We start from the raw sequence: 18,294 nt of genomic DNA, 5'->3' as shown, positions 1-18,294 counted from the left end.
TGTCCTAATAAACCATATTTGGCTACTCTTTAAAAGGAACATTGTTTCTCTTGACAACAAATACAGTGGTTATGATGCCCTTCTCTCCCCACACAGAGTACTCACTGTATTTACGTGAATTATATATAGTACTTGAATAGACGCCCTATTCAAGGACACCTGTGAGAAGTATCCAGTCTCCGGGGGAGAAGTAGATCAGCATTTACTGCTGAAACGTAATGGTTATTCTTTGTGTAAGACTCCACCCATAAACATGCACCTTTACTCAAACCAAGACACTAATCCTATTCACTGCAACAAACACTTTATCCACACCTAAGAAAACCTGGCCTCTGCTAGACTGCCCATGTCCAGTGCAGTATTGCTTCATCATATTTTAATTATTTTAATCATTTCAAACAATTTCTCAACTATGCCGAACAGTACACTGCAAGATTAAATCCACACAGAGTACAGAAACTGACATGGCAAGTCTTCCAATCGACCGCACTAACCTGTGCTTCTTTTCACTGATAACAACTGTACTATTTCAGTTTAAAAGCACAGAACATTTGACTTCTCCTGGGATTTTATTTTCCCCCACCATCTCCCTTAAAATATTTAGTAGGTCTTTTTGTGTACATATTTGCTAAAAAAAATCAGTTTAAGTCTTGATCTGAAAGAGGCAGTAGAATTTGCTTGCCTTCAATCAAGTTTTAAATACATTTCAAAGCAAGCTGCAATTCTAGTGCTGTTTTACTTACACATAATTTAGCCTCATTTTTGTGATTCTGTTACTTACTAGAATATTTTTGATCTTTGGACAGGTAAGGCTGCAGGGCAATAAAACTAAAATTAAAACAAAAAAAAAAAAAAAAAAACCCACAACAAACCCAAAACCAACTTTCAGGGCAACTTTGAAAGTCTGTGCTGCTGTGAGTAAAATTTGGATTTTGAAAAAGCAAATTATTCCAAACTCATTATATGGAGGCACAGCCCAAGTGCTAGAATACTAGAAATTGCTTGGAGGAACTCGCCATGATCTTGCTAATTAAAGATATGTTAGAAAGCTTGGGTACCACTTTGTTTTGATCAGGAGTATTCTTTCCAAACGTTATGACTGTACCTTGTCCAAAACAGAAGTAATACCCTCACAATTAAATTAAAAATTTATATGTTTTGTAAATAAATGTGCTGATCCCTGCTGAACTCAACAGCAGAATGGCACTGAAGAGGGACCCATATTTTCTTACTTATTAATTGTTAGGTGTAGCAGTGTAAGACAGAATAACATCCGGTAGTCCCAAACAGTAATACTTAAAATGTAAAATACATTTTTGTGAGGCATGGGTTGGGGGGAGAAAGCAATTGACTACTCTTCAACACTTATTTAAATAATCCTACCTCAAGAAGCAACCACCTAAAACATTTATAAGCATGATTTATACATGGGATAACCAAGGCACCTTCTGACGGACTTGGACATAAAGTTAGGTCTGGGTCCCATGTCTATAGAGGTGAGTGCTGGATGCTGCAGAGGGGCATGACAGTCCCTCAAGGGATTCTCCAAGTCACTGCAGAAACACAACTGCTCTTCACTAGACCATGACCACAGGTTTTGTCACCAAGTATACTTACACAGCTTCGTTGCTCATTTCTCCCTAATTATGACAGAAGACAATATATAATAATGTGTATTAGTCAACTTTTCCTGCAAAAAGTGGATGGCTGCTTAGAATTACACAAACTCCAGAATGACTCACATGTTTGTTCTTTTTCTCTTCGGAAATTTATTGCAAGCTTCAGCAGCCCCTACCAATTCTAGCTTCACCACTTAATTTCAGAACTGACAGTTGGAAGAGCTAAGGCTTTGTACGCCACCTTTCCCGAGAGACGAGGGAAGAGTAACTACTTTATCAGCCTGAACCGACGGCTGTGTGTGACAGCGCCTGGTACATTCTGGAAAATAGTTATCTGCTAACTAGTGGAAGTTGTTTAGGTGTCCTGCAGAGATTAAAAGAAATAATTATTCAAATTTGGATAACCAGGCAAGAAAAGAGTGGAGCCACCCTAGATGCACCAAGGACAAAAACCAGCAGTGCAGGACCTCAGGGACACAGAGTGGCTCTGGGGAGAGGTGTGAAGCGAGGGTACCGGCCCCGCTTCGGCCGTCGGGACGCCCGTTCTCTGCATGGTGTACCGTGGGCAGCTCTGAGGGACGAGCACCCGGCGCCCCGCAGCGCGCCCACGACATGGCCGCGCCACACCGCCTGTCACGACAGACACCGCCCGGCCGGCACCCAGGCCCAGCCCCGTGGCGGGGAAAGCTGTAACAGGGAGCCAGCGGCCGGCAGCTGCCCTGCCTAAGGCGAAGGGGCGCGCCGCACCAGCGGGCGGGGGGCAGAGTCAGCCCGGGCCGCACCCCCGCCTTGCCCCCCGTTCTCTCACCTCATTTCCCTGCCTCCTCCCGGCAGCCGCCCTCTGCCTCGCCTCTCTTCCCGCCTCCCCTCCCCGAGACCACCTTTCCGCCTCGCTCCCTGCTCCCACCCGCGAAGGGCCGCTTGCAGCGCACCCCCGAGGGGAGCGGCGACGGTTCGGCACTCACCTCGCTGCCGAAGCCGTCCTCCGCCTGCTGCTCCTTCCTCCTGCCGGCGGCGGGTGAGCCCTGCAGCAGCTGCTCCAGGCAGGCGGTGCTCGGCAGCGAGGAGCTCTTCTGGTGGGACAAATGCGCTCCGGGCCGGCGGCCTTCCTTCCCGCCCGCGGGCCCCTCATCCGCGGTGCCGGGGTCGTCTCTGCGGCCGGGCGGCGGCCCCTTGCCCTGGGGTAGCAGGTGCTCCCGCAGCCGGCGCAAGGCGGAGCCGGACTCGCCGCCCGGCTCCAGCGGCTCGGCGGCTGAGCAGCAGAGGTTGGGCTGGGAGGACGAGAAGACGCGGTCCAGCACTTGCCTCCGCCGCTTGAAGCCGCCCCACTTAGCTCCGGGCGGTATGTCCCCCTTGCCGCTGGCCGGTGGCTGGGCGGGGGGCTCCGCAGTGCGGCGATCTGCTGCCGCCCGCCCGCCGCCGCTCCGGCTCTTGCCCCCCAGCTGCAGGTTCTTCCACAGCCGGGCCTGGAACGACACCGCCGGCTCTGGCTGTCCCACGGCCGCCCGGGGCTCCTTGCCTGGCTCCATTCTCCTCCTCCTGCTGCGGCGGCGCCGGTAGCAATAGCAGCAGCAGAGCCCGCCGAAGCCCGGCGCCTTTACTCCAGTGCGGGGCGGGCCGGAGCGGCGCTCGCCGCCGGAGACGACCGCGGGGCTCTGCCGCGCCGCCCCCCGCGGCACGGCCGGGGCTGCCCGGAGTTGGGAATGGGAGGATGAAATTCCCTCCCCGGGCCCGCCGGGCGGGAGGCTTGCCGCCGTGAGCACCCCCAGGGAGGACGGCGAGGAGCCCGGCCGAAAAGTTAGCGGATGGCGCGGAGCGGGCTGCCGGCGGCCCGCCTATATAAGTGTGGCGATGCGGGGACATAGCCAGAGCGGGCCTGCCCGGCCCCCTCTCCACCTATTCTTTGTGTCCGTGACAGCCGCATCGTGCAGGAGGCAGAGGGCAAACGGCGATGCTGCAGTTCCGGCGGAGCCGGCGGTCACCCGGCCTTTGGGCGAAGAGGCTGCAAGCACCGGCCCCGGCGACTCCTGTCTAGCCGGTTCGACAGGCACAGGGCGAGCACGGGCACACGGCATGGAAGCACCGGTCACGGGCCCCGGGGTGCTTGCGGGAGAACTTGCCCTTTGGTGGCTGCGGTATCACTGCCCGGGCCAGCGGGTTTGTCAGGAATGCGGAGGGGAAAGAACCTCAGCTCATCCGACACGGTTTCGTTTCTTCGAAAAACCGAAAGAGCATGGTAATAACTGTAAATAATAATTGCATATTACTAATATAATTGCAAATAATCACATAGTTTTCTCACCGTAGCACACTATCCTAGTGCCCGCATCGCTGTATTTTCATATGCTTAAAGCTGAAGTTTCTTTTTAAATAAAAATAGCAGCATTTGGGTTAGAACAGGTTTATACACTCATGAAACAAACTGAAGTGAAAGAAATCCTAGAATCTCAGGTTGGAAGGGACCTCAAGGATCTTCTGGCCCAACCTTTCTAGGCAAAGTATGGTCTTGACTAGATGTCCCAGCACCCTGTCCAGCCATGTCTTAACAATGTGAACTGCTGGGGAGTCCACCATGTCCCTGGGCAGATTATTTCAGTGGCTGCTCATTCTCATCGTGTAGAATTTTCCACCTGTGTCCAGCCTGAATCTCCCCAGGTGTAACTTGTGCCCATTATACCTCCTCTTTTTGCACAGGACTCCTTGTGAAAAGTGAGTCTGTATCTTTCTTGCATTCCATGAGCCATACCTTTACCCAGTGTAAATTTGGGTTTTGTTGCAGAAGTCACTTCTTTGCACCCTAGAGGATTTGACCACCTATATTCTGATTTGGCTTTCCCCACTAAGTTGGCAACCAGGCATTTGACAATACAACTCATACTGAACAGAACAGGAAGAATACAAATTAAAAGTATTGAGATAAAATGGGCGTTTTCAAATCATCAGAGCCTTTGGAATTCAAGCTACAACACTTGAGAAGATCGCCAAAATAATCTCTGAGCCGCTGTAGGTTATTTTTGAGAAGTCCTGTCAGGTAAGTGTCATTTCAGGACCCGGAAAAGACAAACATAGTGAAAAATAAAATTTAGAAAATCAGAGATAAGTCAACCTACTTGGATCTCTGGAAGCGAATACAAATGATCAGCTTCTAACCACCTAAAACCAAAAGCATCAGATAGCAAAGATCAAATGCATCAAGGCCTAGAGGAAGCTTATGTGTCTCAGTATCTGACATGACATCTTTAAATCAAAGAAATGTGCTGAGATTGAAAGTCTTTAGAAGATTTGCTTGCTGGTGAGTAATGGATGTACTCAGCAGCAATAAAAAAGTAAAAGAAAAAATTAATTTAGTCCTTTGCCTATACTCAGGAGAGTGGCAAAGGTCATCTAAAGTATTTCAGTATATGTATTTGCCTTCTGTTTTTTTATTTTCATACAGTTGAAACAGGTCTAAAATAAGCAGCTTTTCAGAGAAAGAGTAATTTCTATTAAAGTTATGGAAAAGTGAATGCTGTTTTTCACACCACCAATAGGTATAGGAAGAATACAACATTGAGTTCAGAAGAACTGTTTATTTGACAAAATACTGGACCATTTTCATCTTTAAATTACAGTTATTTTCTGCAGTGATCATGCTTTACTATCAGAAAACAAACAAAAAATAAAGTCCAGAAATTTGTTACTTGTATAGACATATTCACTACAGCAACCAATATCATCAGTACAGTGCTATATGGAAGCTCATGGTCTCATGAGCAGATGCACACTGCAGTACAGCAGACTGGTGTTCTCAGTATGCCTTGTGCTGTATTCTCACAACCCCTGCCTGCCTTGTGTTGTCCCAAACAATATGCTGTCAGGCTTCCTGATTCTTTTTCCACAAAAGCCAGCCTAAGCATTCCTTACATTAAAGTGGTATCATTACAGATAATTTCCAAATCTGTCTAATTTGTGTCCATTTTATCCAACTACAAAGTAAATTAATCTAGAAAAGAAAAAAGTCAAGAGTAGCTCAGGCTGTTTAATTGTAGAAACATACTGTCCTGGGGGCAAAGCGGATCTGGGACCAGAAGGCTGTATATGGTTGCACTGTAACAGAGCAGGATTATTCTAGAATTCAAATCAGTTCACCATAAACAGTTTTATAATCAAATGAGTCATTCTGCATGTTGAATTCTCTCAGCTGCATTCATTTATTAAAGTTGAAGTTGAACCTGGCATAAAGATCACAGCAAGACTTCAAGTAACATTCAGACAGAGATCTCAACATTTAACAAAAATATGGATGTAACACCTATACAGATGGGAATGACACTTTTAAAAATGTAAAAATAAGCCTTTATTAGCCTTAGAAATAAAAGAAAGATATCTGAAAAGATCTCTTTACGCCTTACTGCTTCAGCGTTTTGTTACCTGAAACAAAACAGAATATAAAACCAAGAAAAAGTGTTATACGGTATTTCAGACATGAAACAAAGGAGATTCATAGCAGAGAATGTTTTTTATTTCCAATGTATTAATTATACATGTCAAAAAAGAAGAACTCTTTCTTAGGAAAGCAACTATTAATCTCCCCAGAACTCTATTTGATCTATCTGTATACATGATTACTTTAATTAGTTTAATTTAAACTGATAAAACAAATGTACCACTCAGTGCTAAGCACTGTGCTTTTTAAAAAATACATATATTTTTAGCAGTCTTGCAGACTGATGCAAAGCCCAAAATTTCTCCTAAAGTAAAAATCTCTTGTTTTGGTGTTGGTTATTTCCTGGGGTTGTGAGAGATTAAGCTACTTTGCAGCTTTTGATATTTAGGTCATTATCTACATATATTTATATTTGGAAATACAATTAATTTTCTTTACTAATGCTTCCTTTTGAAATACCCTCGCTTCTGCTATCATTCAGAATCTAAAATACAGCAAAAGATGTCAATATTTTGAAATATATACCAGACAGCTATGAGGGTAATATTTGTTTGAAGATAGCTCAAAGGATGAACACAATTTTGGTCTTCTCAGCCTGGAACCACATTTTAACACCATTTGCACATGTTTGCTGCTGTCATTTAGTCTTCTTTATCAGTGTCTTTCCAGTCTGAATGATTATTAATTTGAGTCTCTTTTTCATCTGAGTGATGTTTTAAATGGCAAAGTTCTTGTCCGTAACACAGTTTTTAAGTACAGCATTATACTTGCTGTTTTTCGCTTGTCTTTTCCCAAACAGCAACAAGGGAATGTTAGGCAACCTATGGATGAATTTCAAGTCTTAGCATCGTAAGTGATAATCTCAAGCAACTTCTCCCAAGCTTGTTGTAAGAATTTTTGTATTGTGGAGACAACAACATGTTCTTTAACTTCTCTTGTTCATGGCCAAAGTATTTTTACTTGAAACTTTCTAATCAAGATTCAGCATAAGGCACAAATTCAGTATAGAGCATTGTAGTCATAACAGAGAAGAGCTTTGAAGTGTTTGAAGTGTTAAAACTGTGTTACATGGTTTGGAGCTTCAGGCAGCATTAGCTAGAGGCAGTACAACAAGTCGTGTCTTCACCCACAAGTACACAGCAATGAGTACATTTCTTCTTGGGTTTTATACAGATAATTATGCCCCTACCACATACGGCTTTTCTAATTTGACAAAACATATCATCTCACAGAGTAAATCACAACTTCTCTCAGCAAAATGTTTCATTGTCTTGGTGCCGTTTTGAATATTTTTAACCAACTGTTGAGGTTTTTTGGGTGTAGCAATGACGATAAAGATATAGCCATTAACTGAGGATACTGCAGGCTTCAAAATGATTTCCTGAAATGAGATAACCCCCTTTATATATTAGCAAAGTACCATGAAGATTATAGGGTGCACTGTTACAAGAACTTCAGTCAGTTCACTCGAGATTGATTTCCCTTAATTTTGTGTACGTCTTTGTACATAATTTTAGTTGTATTGCTAGCCTTCTGCTAAAGTTTCGTAGCTATTTGTGCATTTGGTGCTGTTGGTGTCTGACACAGTTCCCCTAACAACAAGTGAGGAAGGTCTAATGCAGCTCCGGGGAATAAAGGGGAAGTAAAAGCAGAGTCACAGGTCAGTGCAAAGTCACAGCATCTTTATCTCATAAGCCATGTCCAGGTCTCCGAACCATGTAGTTAAGCCATATACCAGTCTACACTCAATGGTGGGAAATCCAACCAGACATTCTAACAACGGAGAAGCAGCAAGCTCCACCTACTAGAGGGCTGAGCATCGAGACATGACACTTTCTCAAATGTTCGCAGGTGTTTTTCCCTTCAGATCTGCACCGCTGAATACACAGCTCTTCACATGGGGTCTGGTTCACTTTTTTGAAGTTAGTACTAAATTGCAGTAATGTCAGTGCTGAATTACAATATTAATTTAGAAACTTTATAAAGCTTCAATTTTATTCTAAACTTGTCTGACATCTTCATCTCCCTAGTTAATACGTACATTAATGTGCAAGCCTATGTTTGATTCAACATTTCAAACTACCCTCTGCTTATTGTATGTGGGCTGGTTTTATAGTAGGAACAAATGTCTGAAAAAAAAAGTTTGCATCTTTAAATGCTTGTAGGGTCTTCATGAATTGGTAGTATTAACTCTTAGGCCTCTTCTACTAGTCTAATCTTAATTTGCTGGCATGACAAATATATTTGCACAACAAAATAAGTATATTATTTTTTCTTTTCTGTTTTGTGATTCATCTCAACTTTAGCCTTGCTTTTTATTCCTGTATTATAAAACCCAATCAGTGCTTGTGATTCACTACAAATGGTCATATTGACATTTAAAGTTGTCTGTGCTAATTGACCCAAGTAGCTTTATATCATTACAAAAATCGGATCGATGGATCGATGAGCAAGCCTTGAAGTGCTTCCACTGCTCCTCAGCATTTGCTTCAGGACAGGTTCTGGTGTTTCCTTCAGTATCTGCCAGGGTTACTAGATCAGCTAAAACTTCTTCCCTTTTCAGTCCCTCTGAAAACTCTTTCTAAGGGGGGTTGCTTTCAGGCCTTTGCCTAGCTTTCTGAGAAATTTCATTATTCTCTTTAAGGTTTGGACCTGTTTCTCCATAATCCCTCTGTCTCTTCAGGTATTAAGTTCAGTTTTCTTTATTTCCTTCTTTCGCATGCACATTAGCCACTTAATTGAGTGTCCTATTAGAACCACGACATCATTTACTTTAGAATTAGAAACAAAAAGAAACAAAACTGCAGATACTCTCCATATTCATCTTATTATAGCATCTTAAGTTGCTAAGCATCTCATACTTCAGATCTTGCCCGGTTCCTTAGCCACCTTAACACAGTGCCTCTTAAATCTTCTTGTAACAGTTTTTGTCACTGTTTGGTTTTTCTGTTCTTTGGTCAAAAAAAGCGTCTCTGTAGATTCGTCTGATGTTAGGCATCTTAGATGTTATGATTTGTAGAAAAATTCTGAGGACTCACTATGAAAGTTTAAGTTGACAAGCAGGTGTTCTTTATTTGCACCCTGGGAGACACGGGGGGATAGCTCTTCTGAGTGTGTCTTGTTCAAGCACCAAACAAGCCATGATGTCATCTGACATACATGTTCATTACATTACATGCATATTCATAAAGGTACTTATACATTACATCATTCTTCTAAAAAATTCCTCCCACATGCTCACAATAATGGGGTAGTGGGTCTTTGGGACCCCTGGTGGCGGTTTCTTCCTCATCATCTTCTTCCTCACTTCGCCCTTTGGCTGAACTTTAGGTTTGAAAAGTCCTGTTGTCATGCCAGCAAACACTAGTTCGGTTCTAGCTGGTTATTATAAAACTTTTACCCGAGATACTTCTTCGCTGTCATCTACCAGAAAGCTCTTACCCATTGCTATTGTTGCAAAGCTACCAAGCTCAACATTACTTAACCACAAAGCAGAACTGATTTTACTTATTTAGAAAAGATTATACTTCATTTTGTATTTCTTTGTTTCAGTTCAGAATGAATCTGGCAGTAGTCCTTGACAGCTTTCGTGTCTTTGTGGAAGCATCACCAGTGGTGAGCCCTTTGTTCCGTTCCTGCTTGTTCTTTTGGATGTGTCCTGTTGACCCTGTATGGAAATTGACTATATGCATCATAACTGAGAGCTCGAAATACTGAAATACACATAAGATTTACTGACCTTTACAGTCAGTACACTTCACCTATTTCAACTACCACTGAACAATGTAGAAACTAATGATTTTTTTCTCTCTTAAAATTTTACTTATTTTGAGTGATCTCTGCTTAAAATCATATCCCCTTCCAACAGCCTTATTGTTTTGTAAGCTCTCGATATCCCAAAGGATATAAGCATTATGATCTTTTTTTCACATTAACGTTGCTCAGATTTAGAACTTCAGGTTCTGCAACCCCAGATTCTGGGGTCCTGCAGTACAATGAGCAGTTTCAATTCCAGTTGAAATGAGAGGCTGTGGAGGAGTCATATGGCTGCCTCCGTTTTCTCCTCTATCCTAGCACTGGCATTAGCAGGAGTGGGAAGGCAAAAAGCTGACTAGAGAATCATTTGGAGCTTATATGTATATACATATATATATATAATCTGAATCATGCTGCTTTTCTGTTATTTCAATCACCAAAATGTCAAGCTCCTTTAGCTGTAATTTCTCGTACAAGTATATTCCTTGGTTGCCTTGTATTCTTAAAGTATTAATTATAAAGGAAGCTATCTATATGAACTCAATTATTATTCAGTTTGGCTGTTCTAGTTTTGAACTTATGACTTACATCTGTGTATTGTACTAGCTGTCTTTTCCCAACTAAATACTTCCATAGGCCATGGCGATATAGACATGCAGCAGCAGACCAAATTGAAACTTCTGATGTGGATGTAAATACAGTGGGAACAGCCTTAAGAATACAGTACTAAATTTGTTCTGCTGTGATTGAGTAAAGATCCATAATATCTTGACAGAATGTACATGTGCAAATAGTTAAAAACTACTAGTGCCTGCATCTGTAGCCAATGTAAAATAGGCAATGTGGAATGCCAGTGTAGTTTCTGATAAAGAGAAACTACAAGAGACAACAATAACATGGAAATGATTGCCAGTGATTACATAGACTCCTAGAAAGCAAAGACTTTATGGTCCTGCTGGAACAACTCTATTTTCCAACTACATTGCTAGATTATTCCTTCAGGTGATTCTATATTCGCTACCTCTAATTTTAGACAAAAAGCTTTAGAACCATAGAATCATAGAGTAGTTAGGGTTGGAAAGGACCTTAATATCATCTAGTTACAACCCCCCCCAACCATGGGCAGAGACACCTTCCACTAAACCATGCCACCCAAGGCTCTGTCCAACCTGGCCTTGAACACCGCCAGGGATCGAACATTCACAACCTCCCTGGCAATCCATTCCAGTGCCTCACCACCCTAACGGTAAAAAATTTTTTCCTTATACCCAATCTAAACTTCCCCTATGTAAGTTTTAACCCATTACCCCTTGTCCTGTCACTACAATCCCTAATGAATTGTCCATCCCCAGCATCCCTATAGGCCTCCTTCAGGTACTGGAAGGCTGCTATGAGGTCTCCACGCAGCCTTCTCTTCTCCAGGCTGAACAGCCCCAACTTCCTCAGCCTATCTTCATACGGGAGGTGCTCCAGTCCCCTGATCATCCTCGTGGCCCTCCTCTGGACTTGTTCCAACAGTTCCATGTCTTTTTTATGTTGAGGACAGCAGACCTGCACACAATACTCCAAGTGAGGTCTCATGAGAACAACTCACTATACTTTCAGTATACTTTAAGTGGAACAAAACCACTTAAAAATATCAGGTATCTCTTTTGAACACAACATTGTCTAGCACAATTTTGACCTTGTTTTCATTTTGTCATAAATGACTTCAGTATGAAGCTCACAACGAATACAACATTTATGGTTTTGATTTGTACAGTTGCTTTTACCATATGTTTTTTGATTTCAACTCTTTCAAAGCTCATAAATACATTTATTCTAGTTGCATGACAGGCAGAGAGGAACTTCTGCATATCAATAGAGAGTAACTAACTTCAAAGGTAAGCTAGAGTCACATCAAATTATAAACATTTTTACAACATTGATAAAATGCATATCAACTTGTGGCCAGCTACTTGAGAGCCAAGCTCAATATAAGTGCCATCTGGTGCACAGGATCCTGCACAAGCCCAAACAAAACTGATTTTTGAGGGTTTGCAAAGGCATCCATAGCACAAAAGACAGATGGCAAATTTCATGTTCACAAACAGATTTTCAGAACTGCCAGTGCAATGTCATATTTTCTGGGTACTCTCTTGCATTTGGACTTTTAAATGACAGATGCAAGCAGTAGTAACTTGTTACCCAATTACCTGCTTGGACATGCAAACTTCTAAAGAAGTATATGGAACACACATGTTTTATTATTCTTTTTATTTTGAACTGAGCATTGGAAATCTCAGTCTGGATGTCTACCAGCTCATATTTGCACACGAGCTAACTACACATGCAATTATTTGCATGCATAAACACCCAAACTGCAAGCTACACTGAGAACTGAACCCAAAAAAATTACAAGTCTGAGAGCTCTGAAAAATTAAGCCACTTTGAACAACAGAACTGCTATGATGTGGGCAATGGGAATAGAACTTTGTTTTGAGCTTCTGTCCGTTTGTGCACCACTTCTTATGGGAACTGTGAGACTTTGTAGCCTGTTACTGGCCTCATTAGCTATTCTTTTATCAGCTGGAGAGTATGTATACAGTTCATCTGAAATGCATTTTGTAAGTATTTAACACCTCTGAACGTTAAAATGATTTTTGTATTTAATATCTTTTCTACATGGTATGCGTTGGAAGGTACTAGTGTCTTTATGATGAGGGAAATAGTTTTTTCAGCAGCATGAAACTAACACTAGTCCTTTCAATCTGCAGCAATCTCATACCACTCAGACAAGAGATTGTAATCTGAATTTATGATTCTCATACTCTTACTGCTCACTCACTGAGATTAGGCAAGACTCTTGGGATTTTCCCACTGAGCAGAAGCTTTCAGGGAGCTGATCAGTCTCATGTAAGTGGACCAGAAGTGACCGAGATCACACCTTTGTGAAATACAAATGGCCTGATGTGCAAAATGTGCATTTCACTTTGCACATTGAATTCTGGATATGCACATTCTCCTGTGTGCTTGTTTCATAACCTGCAGACAACTGCAAGCTAATACTTCCTCACATGCGGCTGTTAAGCCAGAATTTTGTCTTACACAATCAAGAATATGTGTACTTATGAATATTCAGCACCTGTTTTCCTTGATATGTTATTAGAATTTCAGCTTACCCTACTGTTCGCACGCAGCTCATTGTTAGACGAGGCTAACTTACTGTCTTGTACAAGAAGGCACCAATAAAAGACAAAACCAAAGTAATTGCCTTTTTGTTTGAGTAATTGTTGTAATAACTATAGGTTTGTCACATATGCAATTAGGAGAGCCAGATTTTTACATCTGTGAATAGATGTGGATCAGACTGCGTGAGAGTGAAGCTGAAGAATCTTTTAACTTCTGTGTGAACAATTTTATACACCAGGGAGTGATAGAAAGCCTCAGAAAGCAGTACTCAAGCACTGCTGAAAGTTTCTAGCCCATTCAAGTCTGCAGAATTGCAAAACATCATGCTGCTGGGCTGGTGAATCGTGAGCATATCACTGGGGCATGTTGCAGTTACAGTAACTTATGGTTACTTTGTGGAAAGTGATTTGATGTTTTTATAAGGTTATGGAATTAATAGATGCAGCTCTGACACTTTCCTTATCAACTTTAGGTATTTAAAGAGCTGCACACACCAATATGAAAATATTACCTACTTCAGAATTTCAGCATTTTGCAATTTATCCTTTCTTAGGGAACCAATATGGTATCTCCGTATGTCTCTAACTTTGCATATCCCTGCATAGCTTATGCACTGCAAATAAAAAAAAATATCTGATTTTACACTGTATATTGTTATAATCTGTTTTCAGTGAAAGTAGAGAAGATGTTGCAAAGAGGACTGTCATATTGCTGTGGTTTCTGCTGCGTGAAATGCAGCCAGGCAGAACTTCAAATGAGCAATAATTTTATTTTCAGATCTATAGTGTGTTCACTAGGTCATTAGTAAATGACCTTCCATCCAGAGAGACCTCAACACGCTTGTGAGGTGAGCTGATTCCAGCCTTATGAAGTTTAACCAAGTCAAGTGCTGGTTAAACACCTGGGCTGAAGCAATCCCAAGCAGAGAAGAGATTCAGAGCAGCCTGAGGAGAAGGACTTGAGTGTGTTTGGTGAGGAGAAGCTGAACACGACGCAGCTTCAGTGTACACTTGCTGCCCAGAAAGCCAACCGTATCCTGGGCTGCATCAAAAGGAGCGTGACCAGCAGGTCAAAGGAGGTGATGCTGCCCCTCTACTCTGCTCTCCTGAGGCCTCACTTGAAGTATTGTGTGCAGTTCTGCTGTCCTCAACATAAAAAGGACATGGAACTGTTGGAACAAGTCCAGAGGAGGGCCACGAGGATGATCAGGGGACTGGAGCACCTCCCGTATGAAGACAGGCTGAGGAAGTTGGGGCTGTTCAGCCTGGAGAAGAGAAGGCTGCGTGGGGACCTCATAGCAGCCTTCCAATATCTGAAGGGGGCCTACAAGGATGCTGGGGAAGGACTCTTCATCAGGGACTGTAGTGACAGGACAAGGGGTAACAAAGGGTTAAAACTTAAACAAGGAAGTTTTAGATTGGATATAAGGAAGAAGTTCATTACCTTAAGAGTGGTGAGACACTGGAATAGGTTGCCCAAGGAAGCTGTGAATGTTTGATCCCTGGTGGTGTTCAAGGCCAGGTTGGACAGAGCCTTGGGTAACGTGGTTTAGTGTGAGGTGTCTCTGCCCATGGTGGGAGTGTTGGAACTAGGTGATCTTAAGGTCCTTTCCAACCGTAACTATTCTATGATCCTATGATTTTGTGACAGAGTATTTCACCTGATCCTGGCTGGGGAGGCAATGCTGAAGAAGTGGGAGGTAGTCAAAGAAAAGGAAAGGAGTTGTCCCTCTAACCTGGCAGCAGCCTCATAATTCAATTCAATCAAGCTAATTTTCTGCAGAACATAGAAGTAATTTTGCTTGCAAAGCTGTTACAAGAAAATTTACCAGCTACTCAGCATCAGGGTAAGTATTCCCAGCCCTTGTCTGCTACTTTGCAGAACCTCTTTTTTATTTTGATCAAATAATTTATGAAACCCTTTTTGCCTAGAAAGTTATTATCAGAGAACTTCAACTGGAAAAGCAGAAATTTAGGGAAAGTAGAGTAAAAGAAACAAGTAGTTTAAAGTATATCAGGCAAAGAGAAAAAAGTGCATCTGTGCAAGAAGATCTGCTTGATGTAGTAGTCTGAATTGATACAATCTCCAATGGCAATATTCTCAAGTGAAAAAAAATAATCTTTATTTTGAATCAAAGAACTACCTCTTGGATATGATAAATAGCATATTATTTGTCTGTTATCTATATAAAGGCAGATTTTTTCCACTAAATGCATGGAAATATACCCAAATGTGTGTATATATTTGCATATACACAGAGCAAACCCAGAGCTCAGAAGGGTTTGTTTGCATTTCCCCCACTTTGTGATGTGCTTTTTGCTGAACAAGGACCAGTTTTGAAGAGAACTAAGGAGCAGAGATGTTGTCTGATGGCTGTGTTGCATGAAGAATCACTTCCACACCTTCCCCTGGGAAGGGCCACCCCTAATTGTACAGGCTACTTACGGCAAAATTTTGTAAGACTATGAAAAGCCAAAATTGCTGGCATTTAGAAAACTAAGCATGGATCCTCTCTTCCAGGACCAACTGAAGCTGGTTACATAACGAGAGGCTCCCTTAGCACCCATTCTTTGGTTGACTTTGTAATGAAAGAAGAAATAACTGCTTTGCTTGAAATGTTCAACACCTTATGGTTTACACAAGAAGAATTTGGTCTTTCAAGGTTAACGGGGTGCTGCACTGTCTGCTTTTATAGGTAGAGTAGTTGCAGAATGATGAACTCCCCTGAAGGGATTTGTTCCTTCTGCCAGTCCCTGTAAAGCAGCATGGTAAGGATGTGTTTTCCTTTCTTCAGACCATCGTGGGCAGATGTGGCGTGTAGCAAGCATTCAAGGGTACATGTTTCTATTGAGCAATAACTTTCTTATAACACAATGTGCTTTTCCAACAGCATCCCAAAATATGGGAGCTAAGAGAGCTGTCTTCATCCTCTTATACCCAAACTTCTCTTGTGATATGTTCTTATCCATACTGTAAATGCTCCCACTGCCCACATATTTCTCCCTTATTTCCCTCCCACTAATCCTTTCAAGCATTGTGATTACTCTCTGCCTTTCTCTGCTTATTCCTTTCTGCGTGTTAATTCATCTCTCTCATTCACTCTTCTCTTGACTTGTTTGCTTTTTTAGAATTGACTTTGCCTATGTATTTCTAGTGAGATCAGAAATTCTGTCAGATTCAGCGCTACAGTCTGTCATACCACATTTTAGCTCTAAGTGGCAGATATAAGGAGTTTCAAGTGTCAGAACACTTTAGGGAGTATTTAAGAGAAAAATTAAAAAAGTAAAATTTATCTAAGCAACACTGGCACATTTTCCTGCTTACTTACACTACATAGATTTAAAGACATTTTTTTTCAAAAGGTACTTCATTTATTTCTTACTTGTAACAGATATGGTTTTTTCCTTGGTTGTTTTTTCCTCAGTCTTGAAAGTATCCATGAAAAAACAGTCATTGGTGGGAAATTAGGAATTAGGTTTAATGATTTCTCTGTCACAATGAGTTTTTTGTGTCTTTTTCTTAAAGAACCAATGGCAACAGCTGGTAAAAGAATTAATTATGCATAGAAAAATTAATTTTTGACTAATGAAATTAATATGAACATTTTCAAACAAATCAAAAGCTCTAATGCATGATTGATGTTGCTGGAAATCATTTGATGAATAATGCATTCCTGACATGGAGACTACAGCTGATGAAACAAACTGATTAAAAAAATATTCAGTATTACTTTAAACACATGTACAAATAAATGCAAGTCAGGGTCACAGGCAAGTACTGCAATGTTCTGTTTTGTAGACTTTGCACTCTTGAAGAGCAGTTGGTGTGCACTGTTCACATAATAATGTGCAGAGCTCTACCATCATGTGATCGCCTGATCATTTGACCTTGAGGCATTTGACTATACACTGGCACATACAGAAAACTCATCCAGCAGAATTTTACTCAAACCTGGAGATGCATTTACACCAGGGAGCCCAAGCTGTTAAGGTCTCAATAACCCACAGCTCCCAGGGTTTAGGAGCCCCAGCTGCATGTCTGGAACTCTGGAAACCCTGAATATTTGTGGAAATCCTGGTTCAGAGGCAGCTTCCCAGCAGGGTGGACCATGCTGAGGTGGGAGATGCTGGGGTCCCAAGTCCCTGCAAATGTGCTGCAGGTATGCTGGGGTCTCCCGCAGCTCAGGGAGTGCCAAGAATGGCTCCCCAGCTGAATCTCACCTGCATTTCCACACATCTTCACAAAACCAATGTATTCCGCCTTCCAAAGAACTCGTGTAGGCTTGTGTATGGTGCCCTACCGACACACTGCTCTGCAGGACACCACCTCAATTAGTTTCCAAAAAAAAAAAACTTAGATGGATAAGAAAAGTCCATATTCTTCCCTTTTATTCTGGGGTTCACAATAGATCTTTCTAGCTTGCCCTTTCTAGTTTCTTGTTATTGGTATGGATTTTCAATGGAAAATGACAGTGTGGAATAGAGCCCATAAAAAGCATTTCTTCTTCTATGAGCACTTTAATAAGCTGGTGTGCAGACCCATTCTCATTTGTTTTCTTTAAAGTACAGAAAGCTGACCTGTATTTTGTCCTGTTACAATATGAGTATTTATGCGTGCAGTGGGCTTTCCAGGGCTATGCATTGGTTTAATTAATGTAACACTTACATCACAGGGATAATGAGAAGCTTAATTAATTCAAGCCTTTCACAGTCAGGTGGAAAACTACGAGTAATCACAAAATACTGCCAATTATTTTGTCCAAAACTTGATGGCTGTGTCTACTGGGAAAAGGATTACATTTTACCAGAAATACAACATGAGTATGTGGTACCGTAAGTGAAGACTAATCCCTATATAAGTAAATTCACTGCTACAAAAGTAATTCTGCAATAGGAACCCATATCTTTCCACCTGAAGCAGCCCTGTGACACTGAGCTGAGACCAGCAGTAATGTGTGGAAAAGGCTGCAGGTTTTGCTTATTTAATAAAAGCTGGCTGTCACATGCTGGGAAAGCCCGCTGCCCACATCCATCATTACCACTGCTTTACAGCCCCTGTAATTAGAATTCACAGGAGATTGATCACAAGTGCCACTTCCTTGCAGAGACCTACATTCTCTGCCATCCACAGAGATCCTGCCTGGATGTGGGCAGCTGGTAGGATGATGCCTGCTTGGACTAAGTCAAAATGACATTTTTCTGAGCAAAATTCAGGTCAACCTTCACTTCAGGGTTAAGCCAAACTGGAGGACAATAAAAGCAGCAAATATTCTGGAGAACTATCTACTGAACTTTTCTGTGCCTCCTCTCTTGTTGCAGCTAA

At 42.0% G+C, this 18,294-nt stretch overlaps 2 protein-coding genes across 2 annotated transcripts in view; one reads left to right on the top strand and one right to left on the bottom strand.

Annotated features, from left to right (window-relative positions):
* The window catches only part of MCTP1 (multiple C2 and transmembrane domain containing 1), a 255,065-nt gene extending 251,849 nt beyond the window's left edge, over window positions 1-3,216 (bottom strand). Inside the window, exon 1 of the mRNA XM_065662669.1 lies at window positions 2,585-3,216. Within this exon, the coding sequence (XP_065518741.1) occupies window positions 2,585-3,148 (564 nt within the window). The 5' untranslated portion in view covers window positions 3,149-3,216. The remainder of the gene's footprint in view (window positions 1-2,584) is intronic.
* A 254-nt stretch (window positions 3,217-3,470) lies between these two features.
* Window positions 3,471-18,294, top strand: part of FAM81B (family with sequence similarity 81 member B) — a 56,857-nt gene continuing 42,033 nt past the window's right edge. The window contains exon 1 of the mRNA XM_065663830.1: window positions 3,471-3,855. Coding sequence (XP_065519902.1) covers window positions 3,471-3,855 — 385 coding nt within the window. The remainder of the gene's footprint in view (window positions 3,856-18,294) is intronic.

Source organism: Lathamus discolor, chromosome Z (assembly GCF_037157495.1).
Source record: "Lathamus discolor isolate bLatDis1 chromosome Z, bLatDis1.hap1, whole genome shotgun sequence".
NCBI lineage: Eukaryota > Metazoa > Chordata > Aves > Psittaciformes > Psittacidae > Lathamus > Lathamus discolor.
This window is presented reverse-complemented; position numbering and strand designations above follow the sequence as displayed.